This window comes from Mesoplodon bidens, assembly GCF_964165515.1.
Source record: "Mesoplodon bidens genome assembly, chromosome: 6".
Lineage (NCBI taxonomy): Eukaryota > Metazoa > Chordata > Mammalia > Artiodactyla > Ziphiidae > Mesoplodon > Mesoplodon bidens.
Genome location: NC_138162.1, coordinates 76,925,696 through 76,941,534, shown reverse-complemented (window position 1 = coordinate 76,941,534; position 15,839 = coordinate 76,925,696). Strand labels below are relative to the sequence as shown.

Sequence of the window (15,839 nt, the reverse complement as noted above, 5' to 3'; positions counted from 1 at the left end):
AACCCCTGGCAACCACTGAACTTTTTACCGGCTCCATAGTCTTCCCTTTTCCAGGATGTCGTGTAGTTGGAATCACACAGTATGTAGCCTTTTCAGATAGGCTTCTTTCACTTATTAATATGCGTTTAAGTTTCCTCCTCACCTTTTCATGGCTTAATAGATCATTTCTTTTTAGCACATTGTCTGGATGTGCCACAGTTTATTCATCCATTCACCTACTGAAGGACATCTTGGTTGCTTCCAAGTTGTGGCAATTATGAATAAAGCTGCTATAAGCATCCATGTGCAGATTTTTGTGTGGACATAAGTTTTCAACTCCTTTGGGTAAATACCAAGGAACTTGATTTCTGGATCATATGGTAAGGCCAATAGTATTTTAATTGCAGCTGCAGATGCCCGCAGTGGAAAAAATCGTACCAATGGCTCAGATGAAGAACAAGAAGGGACCAGTGCAATTAACCAGAATGTGGCACTAGCCATAGCTGGGAATTTTAATTTGAAGACAAGTGGAACAGCGCTGTCTTCCCTGGTATGTTGATGCACAACTTCTGCCGTTTATTTTTCATTTTGTGTCTTTTCCCATCCTTTAATGGGCTTGTTCCTAAATTCACCCACCCGAACCCAGCATAGAGCAGGCAGTGAGATTTCTGCCTCATTGCTTGACGCTAGAAGGAATCATTGTGAGCTAGCAGTTGAAAAGGGAAATGGCACAGTTGAGGCAGCACACAGTCAGGCAGGGTTCTGGCAACAGCAAGAGACTCACAGATCAAATTCAGGCAGTTTCAATGGTGCTAAGTTCAAGGCTCAGAAAACCAAGAAAGGTGAACTTGGAAAACCTGAGATATTGCAAAGGAGATCAAACCAAGGCTCCCTCAGGTGGGAGGCTGGCACTGTGTTTATTCTATGTGTATATTATTCATTCTGTGTCTGCCTTAAAAAAAAAGATTGAAGGAGGCCGGTCGCTTGGTAGGGGGTGTCTTAAGCTTCTTCAGCTTTTCTAGGTCCCCAGAGAGCCTAAGCAGAGTTGTTTGGCTCTGTCCTTTTGCACAGACGCTATGGGCTTGAAGAGGGGCTCGTGCAGGAATACAACCTCTGATTCACTTGAGGTGGGATCTACCTCTGTTCCTTGCTGAGCTCTGACAATCCTTTTGTCAAGACAGCGCTGCATCCTCCAGCTTAATTTAACTTTGCATTTCAGTGTAGCGTTCATATCTGCAGAGAACTCAGCTCAGTTCTTTCCTGGGAAGGCAGCCTCTCAACCTAATTCTGCTTTGCTGGGTGACTTTCTTCTCTTCCCTCCAGCACTCCCCCATTCCCCACACACCCCCATGAGAGTTGAAGGACAGGAGGTAAAAAAAGAGAAAAGAAACACTGGAGAGTTGACATCAGTCATCCTACGGTTGAATAAATATGGTGTGCTTTATGACCTCCTCCACCTTCTTACCTTCTTACCAAAGTTAGCTGCCTGAGGTGGTGTGTGCCTTTTACATTGTTGTTTGTCTCCAACAGAGAAACTCAAAAGCCCAAGAACCTTCACCTCTTAGAAGTTATTTCCTGTGAAGTTATAATATTGTGTGTATACTCAATACATCTAAAGATTTCACTTCTTCTTGTAGGCAGACTCAGAAAAACTAAAGTTAAAGTAATTTCGTAAGCCCTATCATTCCCATCCAGACCTACCATTCCCCTCACATATGAACTGATACCTCACTGCAGCTTCACCACTACATTCCGTTGGATGTTAGCTATGCCACGTGAATCACATGTTGTCCTTTGTGTTGATTGGATGGGTGACAGAAAGTGTGCTCAGCACTCTGAAATGAACACTGCAGCCAAAGTATGAAAGCAAACAGTCTGAGCCCCTACACCTCCCCCGCAGGAGAGCATAAATTGTGGTTAAAGTCCCATTACAGAGGCTTCCACTGAATTATGCACTTGATTAATCTGCTGAGCAGTTCATGACCCTTATACTTTGGACTCTGACAAAGAAGCTAAATCTTAAACAGTTAGGGTATTTCGGGAAACCAGCCAGGGTAGTTCTTTGCTATAAGTCCAACCCTGCAGTCGCCAGCTTGAAGGAGAAATATAATACTTGAAGGTCTCACAGCTGGGAAGGCCCTGTGTATCACTGAGATTGGGTTGGGGGAGGGCATGGTCAAGGTCCAGGGCGGACCACCAGACCACACTGCTCCTGAAACAGAGGGTGCCCTGGCTGAAAGCCTGGTTAGAATACTGCCCCGGGCCAGCCCCTTTGCAAAGCAGCCCAACTCAAAAGAACACGGCCTCCCCGGCTGGAGGAAGGCAGAGCTCCCGGAAACATCCCCGTCAAGGAAAAGTACAGTTACTGTGTCTTAGGAAATAGCATCCCTTTCAATGTGTCTGCTGCTCAGCCTCTTGCCCTACGTCGATCTCCCAATCTGCCTGCTTCCAGCCCTACAAGCAGTACAACATGCTGAATGCCGACACGACCCGAAACCTCATGATTTGCTTCCTCTGGATCATGAAAAATGCTGATCAGAGCCTCCTTAGGAAGTGGATTGCTGACCTGCCATCAATGCAACTAAACAGGATTTTAGATCTCCTTTTCATCTGTGTCTCATGTTTTGAATACAAGGTATTGCTCAAGTTCTATCCTGTCTTGTCACTGTTCCCCTCTGTTTGGGCAGTGGGGGCATCCTTAACTTTGTCTTATTTCTGTATTAAAGTCCATAGCCTATTTGTATATCCATAACCTATCTAGCTATGATAATTCCACCGGCAAAGGATCTCTTCCTTCTGCAGAGAGAACCTCATTCCCGTTAACAGGATTTCAGCCTTCGGGGCGTGTCTGTGTAGCACATGTCCAAACTGGCTGATGTCACCATGAAGTGTTCTGTCTTTAGGATTCTCCCCATGAGCAGACATCTAACCAAACTTAATGTCCTTCTGCTTCTGTGCGATCCAGGGAAAACAGAGTTCTGACAAAGTCAGTACCCAAGTTCTGCAGAAGTCGAGGGACGTCAAGGCCAGGCTGGAAGAGGCTTTGCTCCGTGGGGAAGGGGCCAGAGGGGAGATGATGCGGCGCTGCCGGGCTCCAGGTGTGTTGGATCGGCCCTTCCCTGCTGTCAGCAGAGCTTTGTACCCTTTGTGGGAAGGAGTGTCCTCCCCACATGATGAGTAGACACCATCACTTTCTTAAGACGTTATGGTAGGGCTTCCCTGGTGGCGCAGTGGTTGAGAGTCCGCCTGCCAATGCAGGGGACACGGGTTCGTGCCCCGGCCCGGGAAGATCCCACATGCCGCGGAGCGGCTGGGCCTGTGAGCCATGGCCACTGAGCCTGCACGTCCGGAGCCTGTGCTCCACAACGGGAGAGGCCACAACAGTGAGAGGCCCGAGTACCACAAAAAAAAAAAAAAAAAAAAAAAAAAAAAAGACGTTATGGTAATAGAGACAAGCAGCTTCTGGGATTCTGTGCAAGATGTATGTGATGTTAACCCCATTCCTCTAAGGGAAAGCTCCTTTCCTGAGATCACAAGAACCCTGGAAATGTCCTCAAATGGCATCTTCTGTTTCAAACTTGTTGGTGGTAAAAGGTCCTGTCCAAGAATGTGAGTCATAGGATGAGATTAATGGTGTCTCCCTCAAGGCTGACACTTCTCCCTGGGATATTTGAATAGTCTTTGTAGATAGTTCTACTGGATAGTTCTGGTTCCAAGATCATCTTCTCAAATCATGCAGGGCACTATTAGAATGGATACAATCCTCACAACGGTCTCAGAGTGTTCCAGTCCTCCAGGGATCTCACCACATTAGGAATGATCTCCAAAAAGCTGAGCTCTTCTCTGTAGGATAGAGTGAAATGTTCAGGCACCCTCAGTCTTATTCACTGTGCTCAAGAAAAACAGAGTGACAGCTCCTTCAGCAGTGAGACACCATGGTAGGGAACTTGGAAGGAGACGAGCTTTTTCAGTGGTGGTTGGACACCCTCATTCAACACAAACACTCTCCTTTTCAATAATTCAGGGAGAACCCCCAATTTCACCGGAACCCTGTGTTCATGAGAAATGTGCTTGCTGACACTCCAGAAGGGCAGGTGTTCTTCTAAGCTCTAGCCTGTCAATCAAAGAGCAGGTCAGCCCAGACTTGGTTGTGGGCTTTGTCTCCCACCAGCACCCAGCATGGATTCCAATTAGCCAGAGAAGTGATGCTGAGTCCTCTCAGTTGAGCTTGTTACGGAACTTCTGGCTATCTTGCTACTGCTAATCAAATTCCTGTCATGCATTTCTTAACTCCTAGGGAATGACCGATTTCCAGGCCTAAATGAAAATTTGAGATGGAGGAAAGAGCAGACACATTGGCGGCAAGCTAATGAGAAGCTAGATAAGTAAGTCACTCAGCAACTTTGTGCTACTTTTACCTAAAGTTCAAAACTATTTTTCCCAGGCTACTTGTATTACTGAAACAACTACATCCTTCCAAGGGTAAGAAAATGAAACATCATTATCTGTGTAAATTCAGTTCATCCAGGGACCCAGGATAATCAAAGGTATAAAGAGTTATGATTTCCAGCCCTTAAACATTTATCACACTGATAAGCATTTAAAGAAAACTAATATTTAGCAATCTCAGCTAGCTTAAGAAAAGCTGCTGATAAGGCAGGACAGGGTACCCAGGACCACATCATTTCAATCCATATTTACACTCCAGGAGTGTGTACAAAGATGTATATTCAGGGACATTTATGTCAGCATTACATAAAGTTGTGAAAAAAACTGGAACATTCTTAATGCTTAAGAATAGGGAAATATGGAATGAAATATTAGATTGGCATTTAAATGTTTTCAAATCATTTTAATGATATGGGAAATGCTTATGATGTAATGTTAAGTGAACAAAGCAGAACAGATACTTGTTTTTAGAGTATAATCTTAAATCTCCAGCTACACATAGTAAATACATTTTTAAAAGACTGGAAGGAAATTTACCAAAACATTAACCATGGTTTTCTTTGGGTGTTAAGAATATGTGTAAATGATGTTTTCCTTTTTATACTTTGCTGTGTGTCCTACAATGGATGTGTATTATGATGTATTATCAGAAAACAATGCTAAAAGGAAATGAAAGAAGAAAAATCCTACTTGGATTGCAATATATGCTATATACATATAGCTATATGTGCAACAATTTGGACATATGAGTGCTAAAATGAAATTGCATAGATAGCACATATCAGCTGCTCCTCTTAGCAACAGGTAGCCTAATGAATCCTAGGGTTCACTGGCAAAACATTATATGGCTAAAGACCCCCCCCCCCACACACACACTTGACAAGGCATAGGTAGGGGATCCCCATGGTGTATAAAGCACCCATCATAAGGAGGGGTGGGAGATGGGGCAGATGTGAGTAGCAATGTTGTTTTGTAAATAAATATGTTACTATCTTGGTTGTTACCACAAGAATGAATCATTCTGGCTCACTTATGGGACTTTTGGGAGTCAAATTTATTTTAAAACATTAAGGAGGTAAATATTTTTATTGTATGTGTTACCTGCACAGCCCAGTTGCTGGTCTTATGAATAGTATCCATTTGGTTTGGGTATTTTATGCTTGTTCTAAGTTCCCTGAACTGATTTATAAGATATTGGTTCTGAGAGTGCATAAGTTCTAGTTCAGGCAATGAAACCCGCCCCCCATCCCCCAAAAATTAAAGAAATATTGTATGTAGTTAGTTGCCACAGAACTGCTTGGGTGGTTAGGCCATGAGATTAAAAGAAGAGCCTAACAAAGCATGTTTGCCTGGGCTGTGTGAGTGGATGTGTGGGGAAACCTTTCCCTTTTGCTGCAGAAACAACACAATACCGAGACATTCCATGCAGGGTGCACCAAAGCCCTCCAGGTCAAGTCTCAGCCCTGAGCTACGGGATGGACTGCTCATAATCAGAGCTAATGATTCTCCTCTGATCATCTTCAGGGGTGATTTTTTAAAAAGAGAAAACATAGTAAAATTGTAAGTGCTAAATTAAGCTATTTGGAAAACTTTTGTAATTATAATAGTGGTGTCTTTCACCTTTTTCTTTCAGATCACTTTTCAATTATTTTGGCTCTGTTTTTTTTACAGCAGTCATTTTCAACCTGGGCTGTACATTAAAATCACCTGGGGAGCTTTTAAAATCTCCCAGTGCCCAGGTGTACCCCAGGACAGTTAGTTTGGAATCTCCAGCTGCAGGACCCAGAAATCAGTATGTGGTGAAACTCCCTAGGTGTTTCTTGTGTAGTCAAATTTGAGAACCATCGTTTTAAAAAAATGGCTTTTTAAAAATCAAATTAGTAGTGGTGATGGTTGCACAACAAATATGAATGTACTTAACTGTACACTTAAAAATGGTTAAGGTGGTAAATTTTGTATTATGTGTATTTTACCACAATTAAAAAATTTGGAAAAAAAAATCCAGATTAGGTCACTCTAGATCTGCACTGTCCAGTACAATAGCCAAGGTAGTACTATAAGTGAAAAATACATGCCAGATTTTGAACTTAGCACAAATAAAAGAATGTAAAATATCTCATTAGTAAGTTTTATTGTGATTATACATTGACCATTTTTTGATATACTGGGTTAAATAAAATATACTAACATTAATTTCACCTGTTTCTTTTTGCTTTTTCTGGTGTGGCTACTACAAAGTAGAAAATGACACATGTGGCCCCCATTATGTTTCTTTTGGATAGCTTTGCTCTAAATCTAAACCTCCAGTAAATTAATAAAAAGTGGCTTTTAAATTTCACTTATTTTATCCAAATATTATCATCTGGAGAATGAGGAAAAAATGTAGAGCAGCTTTGGACCACAGAGCCTATCCTAAGTGTGAAAACATTTTTTTTTAATTAAAAAAAATTTTTTAACATCTTTATTGGAGTATAATTGCGTTACAATGGTGTGTTAGTTTCTGCTTTATAACAAAGTGAATCAGTTATACATATACATATATCCCCATATCTCTTCCCTCTTGTGTCTCCCTCCCTCCCACCCTCCCTATCCCACCCCTCTAGGTGGTCACAAAGCACCAAGTTGATCTCCCTGTGCTATGCGGCTGCTTCCCACTAGCTATCGGTTTTACATTTGGTAGTGTACATATGTCCGTGCCACTCTCTCACTTTGTCCCACCTTACCCTTCCCCCTCCCCGTGTCCTCAAGTCCATTCTCTAGTAGGTCTGCATCTTTATTCCCATCCTGCCCCTAGGTTCTTCATGACCTTTTTTTTTTTTTTTAGATTCCATATATATGTGTTAGCATACAGTATTTGTTTTTCTCTTTCTGACTTACTTCACTCTGTATGACAGTCTCTAGGTCCATCCACCTCACTACAAATAACTCAATTTTGTTTCTTTTTATGGCTGAGTAATATCCCATTGTATATATGTGCCACATCTTCTTTATCCATTCATCTGTTGATAGACACCTAGGTTGCTTCCATGTCCTGGCTATTGTAAACAGAGCTGCAATGAACATTGTGGTACATGACTCTTTGAATTATGGCTTTCTCAGGGTATATGCCCAGTAGTGGGATTGCTGGGTCATATGGTAGTTCTATTTTTAGTCTTTTAAGGAACCTCCATACTGTTCTCCATAGTGAAAACATTTAAAACGCAGGGAAGGGACTTCCCTGGTGGCGCAGCAGATAAGAATCCGCTTGCCAATGCAAGGGACACGAGTTTGATCCCTGGTCTGGGAAGATCCCATGTGCCGAGGAGCAGCTAAGCCCGTGGGCCACAACTACTGAGCCTGCGCTCTAGAGCCTGCGAGCCACAACTACTGAGCCCACACACCACAATTACTGAAGCCCGCACACCTAGAGCCCATGCTCCACAACAAGAGAAGCCACCACAATGAGAAGCCGGTGCACTGCAACAAAGAGTAGCCCCCGCTCACCACAACTAGAGCAAGCCCACCCAGAGCAGTGAAGACCCAACACAACCAAAAGTAAAAATTAAAATTAAATTAAAATAAAATAAATAAATAAAATTATGCAGGGAAATATTTATTCTGAGCCCTTGATGGTATGTAAGCCATAGCAATGCCCCCATCATTGGGTGAAGGGGACTCAAGCACAGCTAAGTGATTATCCTGGACCAAGAGTTTTGAGCTCATATCAGGATGCCCCAACCCCTATGGCAACACGTTGGCCACTGGGACATCTTGGGAAAGTTAATTCTTCACACTTTCCTTTCCTGGCCACTATATTTAGAAGATACAAAATGTCTCTTTCCAGCTTCACTTGGATTTTATGAGAATGGATAAATTAATGCATAAAATGTTCTGATTCTTTAAAAAGGAACCTAATAGAGAAGCAGCACCAGGTAATTTCCCATTCCCTCGTGGGTAATAACCACTGACGTCCAGCAGGATGTTAGATGGCCTGCCGCACAGGAATGCAACCTTTCTTCCCACTGGAAAAGGACAAAAGGCCCATACTTGACTGTGCAACCCCAAGGCAGTCTTTGGAAAGTCAAGACACTGACTCTTCCCTGACCCAGTTCTGAAACATCATCCTTTCCTAATCAAGCAGCATCGCGATTAGCCAAATTCACATCACACCCAGTCTCACCTCCTCTAGCTTGTTGCTGAGGCTTTTTGGCTCAGATCAGGAGATGGTTCTTATGGGTGAAATGCAAGAATGACCCTGAAGCTTTAAGCACCAATCTGATTGGCTGACCTAATTGCTAGTAATAACCAATAATTGCTTTTTTACCCCTTCTGTTATTTTTATAATTGTCATAATTATTCATAATAGGGGCGATGGGGATGACCTGGAGACTTTACCTAGGAAGCCTTTTTAACCAGACACCAATTACAGAAGGCACCTATATTCCTTAGTTACCAGGAACCAGCTGCTTTGTTTTCACTTCAAGATTGACTCTTCAGAAGATTTCCTTACACTTGGAATATAGATTACCATCATTGGGAAATGGCCCGATTTGATATGCACTTTAATTTGACCTCTTTTTGTTCCTTAGAACAAAAGCAGAGTTAGATCAAGAAGCCTTGATCAGTGGCAATCTAGCTACCGAAGCAAATTTAATCATCCTGGATATGCAGGAAAACATTATCCAGGTGAGGACAACAAACAACTGATCTATTCAACATGAATATGTTTACTAGAATTTAATAAGGAATTCTTTATAGAAAATTGTGAAAGAAATAAACGTGATATGAAATGCTTTTTGTTTAAATGAAGTTGGGAAGTTTACCATTTACAATAGTGTCCACCTTACAAATTCCAGAGATACTTACCAAACATCCTTCTGGATTCATTGACTTGAAGCTTGCTTGGAAAGAGTTAGGTGCTTGACAGACTGACTCTCGTAGTTAAATCTGCCTGCGCATGTGCAAAGTTTATAATGTGGGTGGTGGGCTTATAGTTCAGTATCTAGAATAGGGGTGGTAGGGGTTTTATTGATAGGTCAACTCCATTTGAATTATAGTTGATGTCTGTATGGGAGCTAAGATTATGACTGGGCTAGGTAAAAGGAGTGCTAAGTGTGATTAATGATGTCTGTTTTGGACACAAATTAGTGAAGAAAAATCATTTGTGCCATGAATTTGCCATCCCTGCTGTAGAAAAGTGTTATATCAATGTGAATTTTATAGTAATACAATTCACCATACTAATTTCGTTTTCTGAGTGAATGCTTCCAGAAATTCTCAAGACATCTAGGTGATAATGGGTTTTTAGTTAACCTGAAAAATGAGTCCTTACATGTTTCCAATGAAAAATCATTTATTAGAGGGCTAGAAGAAGAAATATTGTCGAAACATAGTTGAAGTTAGTAATCCAACTTTTAAGTTATCTTTTAAAAAGTGATTATTGTACAAAAATAAAGACCAAAAATATATGATACCTTTGATAAATACTTGGTATCAAATACTTGGCATCATGTTGATTATATCTTTATACAATACTGCTTTGAGTGCTATATTCTTAAACCCAGTCCTCAAAATGTATTTGCAGTTTTCAAAGGAAGCTGAAACTTATTTATCATTGTTTTGGGGGGCATTAGTCCTGCTGCAGCTGATAAATAAGCTTCTATTTAGAAACATCACTGCCACAAGCAGCCCCTAGTGTAATGGGAAGCCCACAATTGTGGTTTGAAAGCCCATAAGAAAAGCTGTGCCTTGTATACAAGGAAAGAACTTTCCAAAAGCTGTTGCCCAGGATTGGGGGAAGGTTTACCTTATAACTTGGTTTAGCAGCCCAGAATTAGGCATACATCCCAAATCAATTGGGAGTTTTGGAATAAAGTCATGTGGAAATAGGTCTTCAGCTCACCTGGTAGTGGACGATATACGGGGTGCTTTCCCAAACCCTTAAGATCATAGACGGAGAGAGATGAAACATCAGCATCACTGTGCTAATTGCCAAGAGCACCCACCTGTGTCTTCCCCCTCAGTTCATGGGCACAGCACAGGGATTCATTGATGCTGTTCTGTTCCCCCAGGCAAGCTCGGCTCTGGACTGTAAAGACAGCCTGCTGGGAGGCGTGCTAAGGGTCCTGGTGAATTCTCTGAGCTGTGATCAGAGCACCACCTACCTGACTCACTGCTTTGCGACACTCCGTGCTCTCATTGCCAAGGTAAGCATGGGACACTTGCTTTCTTACTCTTAATTAAGAGTTAAGATTCTCATCAATCTAGCTTCACGTTTCTTGCTTCAGGTGTACCAAAACCCACAGACCACTGTGTTAAGTGACACTGCGGTAAAAGTCTTAAGTCTCATTAGGAAGGAAGCAGGTACACTGATTCTACAGCACTCACCATGAAGAGGAAAAACAGTGCCTCTCACACTAGAAATGTGGACCCAACTATAGAAATTTGAAATGGCCACTCACTGAAGACATGAGAGTGGAAATCAGTTGAGCAACTTTGTTTTTCACCCTTTTTCTTTAGTAACTTATCTGAGTGAGATTCAGTTCCTATACATGACTCCCATTCATAAATCTTACAAAATGTCATGTCATAAAATGCAGAAGGTTTAGCAATACATTTCTCATAGCCTGAAGAATATAGATTTTCCTGAGGTAAAACAGTCTATTGCAGATTCCTATCTCCCCCTTTATTGAAAATCTCGGTTGATGCCTTCTATCTGGGATCTTTTACATTTAGAAAGTGGAATCCCGGGACTTTCCCTGGAGGTCCAGTGGTTAAGACTCTGCGCTTCCACTGCAGGGGGTACAGGTTCGATCCCTGGCCGGGGAACTAAGATCTGCAAGCCGTGCAGCGTGGCCGTGGAGGGGGGGTGGGAAAGAAAAAGAAAATAAAGTGGAATCCCTCTGCTCTCACCCGTCAGGATCATTTGCTTTTTCTTAGTCACCAGTAATTTCCAGGGAACCCAGTAAACTCAGGCTAATTCCTTCAGAGTTGGGACTTCAGCAGGGAAGGCAGCCTGGCTAACCATGCAGCTAATTACGCAGCCCTGATCTTAGCTGAACAGCTCATAAGGAGCTCTTAAGTCGACTCCGTTGTTTCACTTCATCTTCTTTTTTTTTTTTTTTTTTTTTTTTTTGCGGTACGCGGGCCTCTCACTGTTGTGGCCTCTCCCGTTGCGGAGCACAGGCTCCAGACGCGCAGGCTCCAGACACGCAGGCTCAGCGGCCATGGCTCACGGGCCTAGCCGCTCCGTGGCATGTGGGATCTTCCCAGACTGGGGCACGAACCCGTGTCCCCTGCATTGGCAGGCGGACTTGCAACCACTGCACCACCAGGGAAGCCCCACTTCATCTTCTGATTCAAGTAACTCATCATCTTTATGGAGCAACGCATTAATTCTTGTGGGCTTTTTGCTTGTCCAAGCAGCCATTTCCATATTTCAACAGGCATCCAGTCCAGAAAGTGTACGATCGTGCCAAGTGACGTCTTATGGCCCCTGTGTCTCTCCTAGTTCGGCGACTTACTGTTTGAGGAGGAAGTGGAGCAGTGCGCGGACCTGTGTCAGCGAGTGCTGCATCACTGCAGCAGCAGCATGGACGTCGCCCGGGGCCAAGCCTGCGCCACTCTCTACCTCCTCATGAGGTTCAGCTTTGGAGCCACCAGCGTAAGCACCCAGGGCAACCCAGGATCAGCAGAGAGTCAATGCAAAGCCCTGGGGGAGGAAAAGTGTGCACTATTGCAGTGACTTCTGCTACGTGGGAAGGAAACAGTTGGGCATGTAGATGGATAGCAGCTTTTGTTTGACTTTGCTTCTAGAAGTAAATTATTAAGATTGATGAATGCAGTGGTTTCCATCCATGTGTTTCAATAAGAAATGAACAAATATGTGTAGATTCAAGGTTGTCGTCTGTGGGAAAAAAAATACAACAGAATTAGGACTCCAGAAGAGTTTGTCCTGTTTCTAAAATCTGATTGGTACCAGAATGACCCATGGAAGAGAATTTGAAATGATTGCTATCATCTACACCTGAGTGTTAATTGAAGCTTAGCAGCCTTTGGAATTCAGCTTTATTACAGCACAGTCTTAGTTTGTCTAGATTTTAGTATGTTCTTTTGGAATTTACATTTGTAGTCATGTTAATGAACATGCTCAACTGATATGAAAAGATAACTTGGCCCATGGAAGAAAGGCAGGGCCCTCAGAATGTATTAAGTATAACTATTTAAAAGCCTTTAGGTCATTCCTCAGAGGCCAGAGGCCCTTGGAATAGCCATAGTTTTCCATGGGCCTAGAAGGAAAGGAGAAACAAAGTTGCTGCCTACCCAGAATCCAGAAATCTCAGAAATCTTGCCCATATAGATCCTGTTCCTCCTTGCAGTTTAAATAAAGTTCCAAGAAGAGGAATCTTGACACAAAGGGAGATATCCTGTGACCCAACTCTGTAGGAACCTTCCAGCCTTGCTGCACGGAGCTGGCCAGGTCCTCAATGAAAATTTAAAGGGAACTAACAGATTTATGTCAGGGCAATAGCCATTTAAACCAGTTAAACAACAGTATGAGTCTTGAGCAAAGTATAGCTCATATTTCATTGGGAAAAAAAGGAAATAATTGAGACTGGGTTAAAGAAACACCAGAGAGTTATTGGTATCTGGCTCTACTGCCTTCAGTTATCTACTAGCTGAGTGCCTCTTATTTGTTCCATCATTATTTTTTCCTGACTCAGAACTTTGCAAGAGTAAAGATGCAAGTAACCATGTCTCTGGCATCTTTGGTGGGAAAAGCACCAGACTTTAATGAGGAGTACCTGAGAAGATCCTTGAGGACAATTCTGGCCTATGCGGAAGAGGACACAGACATGCAGACCACTCCTTTCCCCATGCAGGTAGACTGAAGAGCATGGCTTGTCTGTGATCAGCCAGCTATAAACTCGTGTGTGTGTATGTATGTGTGTATACACACACACACATATACATACTTATACATACATATATATATGCATGTATATATGTATGTAATATATAATTCCATATATTACATAACATATAGTTACAGATTATATAATTTTTGTGAAATATATATATTATAATGATGTCATATGATACAGATAATTATATAACGTATTATGATATATATTAGATGGAATCTAAGCTGAGGTCCTAAGCTGCCTCCTACTTGGTATAAAAAGCTCTGATGTTCCAGAGTACAGTTGAGGGCTTTCAGGTTGCAGATAACTGAAACTAGTTCAAACTAATTTAGCCAAAAAGGTGTTGGAGAGGGAAGATAGTATAACGATTTCAGGACTAATTCATGGATCCCAAGGGCCAAGTCACATCTGGGCCTCGGAAGTACCTGGACCTGCAAAGGTGAGGTCAGAGAGGATCCAGTCTAGACTCCCCTCACCTGTGCTCTCTCCTCTCTTAGTGAAGCCTGTCCATGTCTGCCCCTTGGACTTTCAATGCATCCTAACTTGTTACCATGGACTACAAAGCTGAGACTGTTTGGGGCGTACACTTTTTTTTTGCAGGTGGAAGAACTTCTCTGCAATCTGAATAGCATCTTATACGACACAGTGAAAATGAGGGAATTTCAGGAAGATCCTGAGATGCTTATGGATCTCATGTACAGGTAAACTTTTCTGGTAAAATCAAAAGGGTGTCACTTAAGGATCTAGGGTTTGTCACTATGAAGTTCTTATGAATATAACAGTCACAGGAAATGTGGGTACACTGTTTTGGCTGACATGCAAAACTGTACTTAGAAATTGGTAGAAAATCACCATTCAGAGGGTGTTGATTCATGTACACGTTTTCAGAAAGATCTCCCTAATTTAAAGGGAGGTTACTTATTTTTTGAAATTATTTTCTACTTACCATAGAATGAGAGAAAAGAATATCAACTGATACGTGAATTATTTCTGAAATGTTTTTCCACTTATATTCAGACATACATGTAAGTTTTATTTAGAAATCATATTTTACTCTGTCATTTAAATTTTTGTCTTATAGTCCTTGTTTTAGGAGAAACTACTTACAAAGGCAAAATTGTTCTGATGTGATGTCATAAGAAGGATAGTACTTTTTTTTTTTTTGGCTGCGTTGGGTCTTCGTTGCTGCACGTGGGCTTTCTCTAGTTGTGGCGAGCGGGGGCTACTCTTTGTTGCAGTGCGCGGGCTTCTCATCGCAGTGGCTTCTCTTCTTGCGGAGCACGGACTCTAGGCACGCGGGTTTCAGTAGTTGTGGCACGCGGGCTCTAGAGTGCAGGCTCAGTAGTTGCGGTGCACGGGCTTAGTTGCTCCGCGGCATGTGGAATCTTCCCAGACCAGGGCTCAAATCCATGTCCCCTGCATTGGCAGGCGGATTCTTAACCACTGTGCCACCAGGGAAGCCCAAGGATAGTACTTTTGTCTTCTGTTATTTTTTTGCGAGAAAAGAAGAAAATTGCTAGAGCTCCATTCAAATAGACATCATTTTATCAGGTATTTTTCCCCCCATAAATCTTTAACTAAATCATAGCATTCTTGGCATCCTGCACACCCCAAACATGGAATGAAAAAAGCTGGACTGATAGATGTTTGCCTTTTCTCTCATTCTCTGAACATGTAGGCAAAACCCTTAACGGGAAAAAAAGTGGCCATGCACAATAGAAAAACACTGTCACTAACCCGTTGTCCTTGAAATTTTCTCAACCCATCTTTAGAATTGCCAAGAGTTATCAGACATCTCCTGATCTGCGGCTGACCTGGCTCCAGAACATGGCGGAGAAGCACACCAAGAGGAAGTGCTACACAGAGGCTGCCATGTGCCTGGTGCACGCAGCTGCCTTAGTGGCTGAATATCTGAGCATGTTGGAGGACCACAGCTACCTGCCCGTGGGCAGCGTCAACTTTCAGGTGGGGGGACAAGTTTAGCTTTTCCTTTAGCACATTGATTCTCAACTGGGGGCATTTGACAGTCTCTGAAGACATTTTAGGTTGTTACAACTGAGGGTGGGAAGGTGGATGCTACTGACACTTAATAGGTATAAACCAGGGATGCTGCTGAACACCCTACAATGCATAGGATAGCTCCCACCACAAAGAATTATCTGTCCCCAAACATCAATAATGCCAAGGTTGAAAAACCCTGCTTTAGTGTATTAAATTTGCCTCTTCTAATTGCTTTACCATCTTGGGTTTAAAAAAATTTTTTTTTTAAATTTATTTATTTGTTTTTATTTTTGGCTGTGTTGGGTCTTCGTTGCTGTGCGCCGGCTTTCTCCAGATGTGGTGAGCGGGGGCTACTCCTTGTTGCGGTGCGCGGGCTTCTCATTGCAGTGGCTTCTCTTGTTGTGGAGCACGGGCTCTAGGCACGTGGGCTTCAGTAGTTGTGGCACGTGGGCTCAGTAGTTGTGGCTCACAGGCTGTAGAGCGCAGGCTCAGTAGTTGTGGCGCATG

The 15,839-nt window shown here is 42.6% G+C and overlaps 1 protein-coding gene across 1 annotated transcript in view; it reads left to right on the top strand.

Annotated features, from left to right (window-relative positions):
- The window catches only part of DOCK8 (dedicator of cytokinesis 8), a 226,762-nt gene that overhangs the window by 180,120 nt on the left and 30,803 nt on the right, over nt 1-15,839 (top strand). Inside the window, exons 30-39 of the mRNA XM_081236682.1 lie at nt 387-529; nt 2,432-2,614; nt 2,945-3,077; nt 4,277-4,364; nt 8,997-9,093; nt 10,479-10,613; nt 11,918-12,070; nt 13,131-13,289; nt 13,932-14,032; nt 15,104-15,296. Of these exons, the coding sequence (XP_081092808.1) occupies nt 387-529; nt 2,432-2,614; nt 2,945-3,077; nt 4,277-4,364; nt 8,997-9,093; nt 10,479-10,613; nt 11,918-12,070; nt 13,131-13,289; nt 13,932-14,032; nt 15,104-15,296 (1,385 nt within the window). The remainder of the gene's footprint in view (nt 1-386; nt 530-2,431; nt 2,615-2,944; nt 3,078-4,276; nt 4,365-8,996; nt 9,094-10,478; nt 10,614-11,917; nt 12,071-13,130; nt 13,290-13,931; nt 14,033-15,103; nt 15,297-15,839) is intronic.